At 33.2% G+C, this 6,000-nt stretch overlaps 1 protein-coding gene across 1 annotated transcript; it reads left to right on the forward strand.

The window, feature by feature from the left end:
- The first annotated feature begins 132 nt into the window (after window positions 1-132).
- Window positions 133-2,498, forward strand: LOC102668502 (uncharacterized). The gene is made up of 4 exons (XM_014772566.1): window positions 133-402; window positions 873-975; window positions 1,146-2,064; window positions 2,159-2,498. Exons 1-4 carry the CDS (start codon window positions 133-135, stop codon window positions 2,496-2,498), a joined length of 1,632 nt encoding a protein of 543 aa, XP_014628052.1.
- Window positions 2,499-6,000: the final 3,502 nt, after the last annotated feature.

Here is a 6,000-nt window from a genome sequence, read left to right on the forward strand (position 1 = left end):
TCCCTGTACATGTTCTAACTCATTTGTGAAGCATGTTCTTGAACTTGTTATCTAAATCTACATTTTCTTTTTATTATTTTTAGTGTTGATTGAGTTTTAGCCACAAGTTTACCAGCCTATGCTGCTTGGTAGATGAAATCAATTGGCAAGGATTATGACAATATTATGGAGCATGAATCTAATAGGCAGCTAATTCCTCCAAGTTCTCCTGATAAAAGCAACATAGTTGGAGCCCCAAGGTCAAATCCTCGAATTGGTTTTGAATACCAGGTGGAAGTTCCTTCCATGATAAAAGAATCAAAACGGCTTAAACTTCTAATGAATACTGTTGATTCAGAACTTGTACATAATGAAGTGGAGGATAATGTAGCTAATTTGAATAACTCATGGAGTGATGCTGATGTAAAAAGTTTTCTCCTTGGTTTGTTTATCTTTGGGAAGAATTTTGTGCAGATAAAAAGATTTTCAGAGAACAAAGGGATGGGGGAAATACTGTCGTTTTACTATGGGAAGTTTTAAGTCTGATGAATATCATAGATGGTCAGACTGCAAAAAATTAAAAGGGAGAAAATGTATGACAGGACACAAAAATTTCTCTGGTCGGAAGCAACATGAACTATTGTCTTGCTTGACTCACCATGTCTTAGAACAATTTAAAGATGCTTTGCAACAGGTATTCAACCTTGCTTTCTCTGAGAATCCCATGTCTTCCGTGTTGCTGTTGATGAACTACAATATGCATGTTTCAGCTACATTATTATTAGCTTAGCTTGTGTCAATGCATACTATGATGTCAATGGTATTATTTAGAGCTTTATTATCAGTGGATTCTTATTCCCTTCAGTTCTCACTTTGCTCATATTTATAATCAGGTTTCCAAGTCATATTCAGAGGGGAGAATTTCTCTAGAAGAATATATCACTTCTTTGAAGTCTACTGTAGCACTTGGTGTTCTTGTGGAAGCTGTAGGTATTGGTAAGGGGAAGGAAGACCTTACCCGCCCAACTGTGGAACATGTGAAGAAAACCCAGGTGTTTTCAATACAAACTAGCAAAGCTTGGTCTTCTCTTGGACCTAGTGATATAATCAAACATTTGACTGGGGGATATCGACTGAGCAAAGCCAAAAGTAATGATATCTTCTAGGAAGCTGTTTGGGCCGCTTACTGGCAAGAGGTTGGCACTCGGAGAAACTAAAGAATCAAGGCTCTCTGAGCTCCAAAAATTTTGTGGCCTTTCTTTTCCCTGGTGTTAAAAAATTTTCAAGAAGAAAACTTGTGAAAGGTGATCATTGCTTTGATTCTGTCAGTGATGTCTTGAGCAAAGTGGTAGCTGAACCAAATCTTCTTAAGCTTGAAGTTGTAGAAACTAAAGTTGGTGGCAGCAATGAGGAAGATGCAGAAACGGGATCCAACAAGGATGGTCAACCTGATAACCATCACCATCGTTACCTCAAACACCGAGCTTCTACTAACAATGGAGACCATATGAAGAGTGCAATTTTTTATACTGATTTGGTGCACAGAGGGAAGTCATCTAATTTAAGGGAATTGAAATCTTTACCTGGCAATTCGGTAGGTAAAGTTGAGGTAGATGCTGATGATATAGCATATAATAAAGGGAACAAGCATATTAGTAAAACAAAACACAGGAAAGGTAAGCTTGATGACATTTCACCAAGTGGGACAGAAACTGCTAAGATATACAGCAAAAAGAATAGTAGTAATGCTGACTGCCAGAAAGCTAAACACAATAGAGATGCTACTGGCCAAAAAGAAGTGAATGCTAACCCTGATGATGCAAACAAGATGACAGAAAACCGTGAAAATCAGAAGACCTGTGTGCCTGATGGCAATCAACCAAAGAGAATCATAGAGAATCAATTCAGTCAAAGAGCAAGATCAGGTCATTCAGATGTTGCAGTTCCTCCCATCAAACGGCAAAGACTCACTGCTTGGGCTAAGGCTGAGACAAGCCACATTCTTAAGAACTCCTCAGGAGGCTTAGGATCAGAAAAACTGGGACTCTCAGTCATCTTGCTTTCCAGATGCCAACAAGAAAGCCGGTAATCCACTCAGTCATCAGCAGGATGTGACTCTAATTTCTTCTTCAGCTGAAGTAAGTGTGGAATTGAAAAAAGAAGGAAAAAATTTCAATAGAGTCTGTCTTGACAAGGGTATTTCTTGTGACAAAGTTGATAAATATGAATCACAACATTCCATCAACTTCAATGCACCTCAGGTTCCACTGAAGTTTGAAGATGGTGAAATGATGGCAAAGGCAGAGAAGGATGAGCAGGGCCTAAAGCCAAATGATACAATTCCAAGGAGGAAGAGCACAAGAAATAGACCATTGACAGTTAGAGCGTTGGAATCTTTTGCAAATGAATTCTTGCATGCACAAAGGAAACAGAAAAGAAAAGACATCCTGATACTTAAAGACCCATTCAACGCTTGCAGCCGCAAGGCTCGCACCAAAGGTCTAAAGAATGTTGCATAGTCATAGCTCAGGTCATGGGACTCCAGATTCAATAGTAAAACAGCCTTTGAATGAAAGATTCTAGTGTCAATGAAAGTATAGCAAGCCTTTAGATTATATTAAATCGTAGTGGTTTATTTATTCTAGGAATTTCAGAAGTCACCTGTCATGGTGAGGTTTGACTTTGGGAAACTTATGCTTCTCCCGTCTGACTTTATTGCATTTGAAGTTAACAGACATAATGTACAGAATTTTGCCATATGGGAAATTTGATGAGTTAAAGGTTTTTTGTTTTCTGGTAATTTTAAGTTTCATGAAACGTGCTCGGAAGTACATAGCTATCATGATTTAAAGAACAAATCAGAGGCCTGTTGAAAATGGCTTTTGAAAACATATCTTGCTTGTTAGCTTGTTGTGTATATTTTAATGTTCAGAAATCCCGCTCTTTCTTTCTCTTTTTGTTTTGTTTATTCGTGTTCAAGCATGCTATAAAAGCCGTGCATGTTTGTTCAAGTTTTATTATATTTCAGCTGTTCAAGCATTACTTTTACTTCTCAACTAGCCATGTCAGAGATCTTAAACATGTCATCAAATTACAATTTAGGGAGCAGTACTAACGACCTATAAATATAAAAGTGATTGTGGATTGATGGTCCAAGAAAGTCCAATATGAGAATCTAGTTGTTCGATTCAGGGGTGAACCTGACATTATATATGTAACTTGTGTTTGATTGGATGCCTCATATATCGTTATGAACTTGTAAGCTAGCAGGGCAAGTAAATAATCATTTTAGAACTAGGAAAATATTTGAGCTCAGGAAGTGTTAGGTAGTTTCATCTGTCACTGCGGAAAGTTGTCATCTTCTATTTGGCCTTTGCAACTCTTGTACTGAGAATCGTTTCCTGAAACACGTATGATTTTCAATAAATAGCATAAATTAATATCTTTTTAATGCGAATTTTGGTCTCTCCCTGACAAGATCACATAAACAGACTTGCATTTTTTTTTTAAAATCCTAGTTGTTTAGTGAATTCTTTCACGTAGTATTGTTGTTTATGCATAATCAGATAAGATTTAAATATGTTTCAAATCCCTGCAAACTGTGTTTTGATTTTGGTTCTTGTAAAAAAAAGTTTAATCCTTATGTAGCGTAAATCAATTTTATACTATCATTCAATCACACATTATTATATTTCTTTAGAAAAATTGTTTGTTTTTCATCCCTCTAAAGTAAATTTGTTATTTGTAGTCAGGTAAAAAATGAGTAGATTTTGATTTTAGTCCTTGTAAAATATTTTTCTTTAGTTTTAATCCCTCCAAAATTTGATATCACTATTTTTTTCTTTGTTAAAGTTCATCTAAAGGAACTCAGAGTTGACACAATAATGTAAGACATTAATGTGTTCACATGTGAAAAAAATAATCTATTTAGTGAGATAATCAATGGGTTGGAAAATATCCATAATTCTCCTTGTGACATCCATGCACCTTAGATTAAGTTATGATCCAATGGGTTGGAAAATATCTATAATTTCTAATCCATGACAAAAAAAAAAGATTTATTTAAAGGTAGATAAATAACATTTATTTTTAGGATCTAGATTTTTTTTGAGATAGATAAATCAACATTAAGGTAGATAAATCACATGTTAGTATTCGTATTAGGAGTTAGCATGGGTCAGGTCAAATCAAATTTGTGGTATTTTTCTATCCGATTTCATCAATTTTAATCTGTTTAGTTTAAATTTGATTTTTTCTAAATTAAGTTTGCAACTTGATCATCTAAATCAATTTGATCATCATCGATTTTGATCATATTGAATAAGGTCGGGTCATTAGATTTATGATTAAAATAAAAATGAAAAAATTGAAAAATAATTATGATAATATGCAATTTTATACATTTAACTCAGAAATTATTTTTTATGTATTAGTCTAATATGAAACTTTTTCAATTCCATTCTTAAGTTAAAAATTAAATCATGTTTTACAATCATAATAAAAATAAAAGTAAACATAGTAAGTAATCAGTTATATCAAATTGGATTAGATTTTGAAATTCAAAATCTGAGATTGAATCGAAACTCATCGGATTTTTATTTTTTAAATTCAATTCAAGCCAATGATCTAAATCAATATGAATTTTTTAGTTTATATTGGTTCGGATATTCACTGAGTTGTTGGATTGGTTCAGATTCATGATCACCCTCAGGAAAAATTGTTGAGTAGGGTCGGATATAAGTTTTTCCCAACTTTTAAAAGTGAGGTCGAAAATGTAATTCCTCGTCCGGCCATGTCCTTGAACCCGGCCTGCTGCATACATATATTTTATATATTTTTTTCATTGATAAATTTTATAATGGAGACAAGATAGGGAGAGGGAAGAGAGTTTAAAAAACTAATTATGAAAAACAATATGTTGAATTGATTTTGATCAAGTGTTAATTAGATTATCTATTGGATTTTAAAATAAAAGAGGATACCCATTTAATAATTATATGATCTATCCTTCAAGTTTGGTGGCATGCATGACGGGAGCTTAATGTTATGTTACTCTTTAGTATATATATGTCCCATGGTGTAGGTGCTAATCAAGTGCAAAGAAGCAGAAAAATATCCATCTGAGTGAGTTGCGCATAGGCTGATTTTTTGTGAATGCTGGAAAGAATTTTTGGCAAACAAATGGTGGGCACAGATATTGTTGGATGACTGTAGGGAATTTTACATCAAGATTAGCAGTTGAATAAGTTAGCAACATGCTTACAGTCTCAAATCTCAATAGCATATCTCGCTTTCGATAGCATATACAGGTAGGTAGTATGATTATGGATAGCGGAAGGCATAATCATGTGGCAATGCGTGGTGTATAAATGGAGGTTTTTTTTTTTTTTTTAATTCAAAGGATGCATGAAATCGTTGGGTGGGTAGATACATAGGTGAAGGTATAAATGCAAATATCTTAAGAAAGGGAAATAAAATTGTAATTTTAGAAATTTTTAAATTCAGTTAAAGCAAAAAGAAAATAAATAAGAAGGATCTCATGACTCATATTGGTTTATTTCTAGTGTATTGGTCAATTATCAAGTTTCATTAATTTCACAAGTTACAAATATTATATTACAATCACTTTTACCTCTACAAATTAAATTTTACCCCAAGCTGAATCGACACCTCTTTGATTATATCATTGATGGTACATAAATCAAAAAAGATTTGTTGGTTGTGTTTGCACAATAACTAAATCTATAATCGTCTTAAAGATAGATTTACAATCAACACTTAATTTTTTCTCTTAATATGTTCAAGGTATTTTGAGAGCTATTTCTAACTTCACAAGAATGCACAATTACAAAAAAGAATAATGAATACTTTTGCGGAATAGTTGTTCTTATCTTCAAAGTTTCTGTTATATATATATATATATATATATATATATATATATATATATATATATATATATTTCATCTTTAAGTGTTTGTTGTCTCAAAACGACTAGAATTCTTTTTTTGGAAAAAAATGTAA

Source organism: Glycine max, chromosome 20 (genome assembly GCF_000004515.6).
Source record: "Glycine max cultivar Williams 82 chromosome 20, Glycine_max_v4.0, whole genome shotgun sequence".
NCBI classification, from domain to species: domain Eukaryota; kingdom Viridiplantae; phylum Streptophyta; class Magnoliopsida; order Fabales; family Fabaceae; genus Glycine; species Glycine max.

What these genes read in the sequence shown, in the direction of transcription:
- LOC102668502 (XM_014772566.1), top strand. Translation starts at nt 133, where the DNA reads ATGAAATCAATTGGCAAGGATTATGACAATATTATGGAGCATGAATCT. An exon ending in ACTCATGGAGTGATGCTGAT is followed by an intron (nt 403 to 872) that starts GTAAAAAGTTTT and finishes ATTTATAATCAG; the next exon opens with GTTTCCAAGTCATATTCAGA. An exon ending in AGATGCCAACAAGAAAGCCG is followed by an intron (nt 2,065 to 2,158) that starts GTAATCCACTCA and finishes AAATTTCAATAG; the next exon opens with AGTCTGTCTTGACAAGGGTA.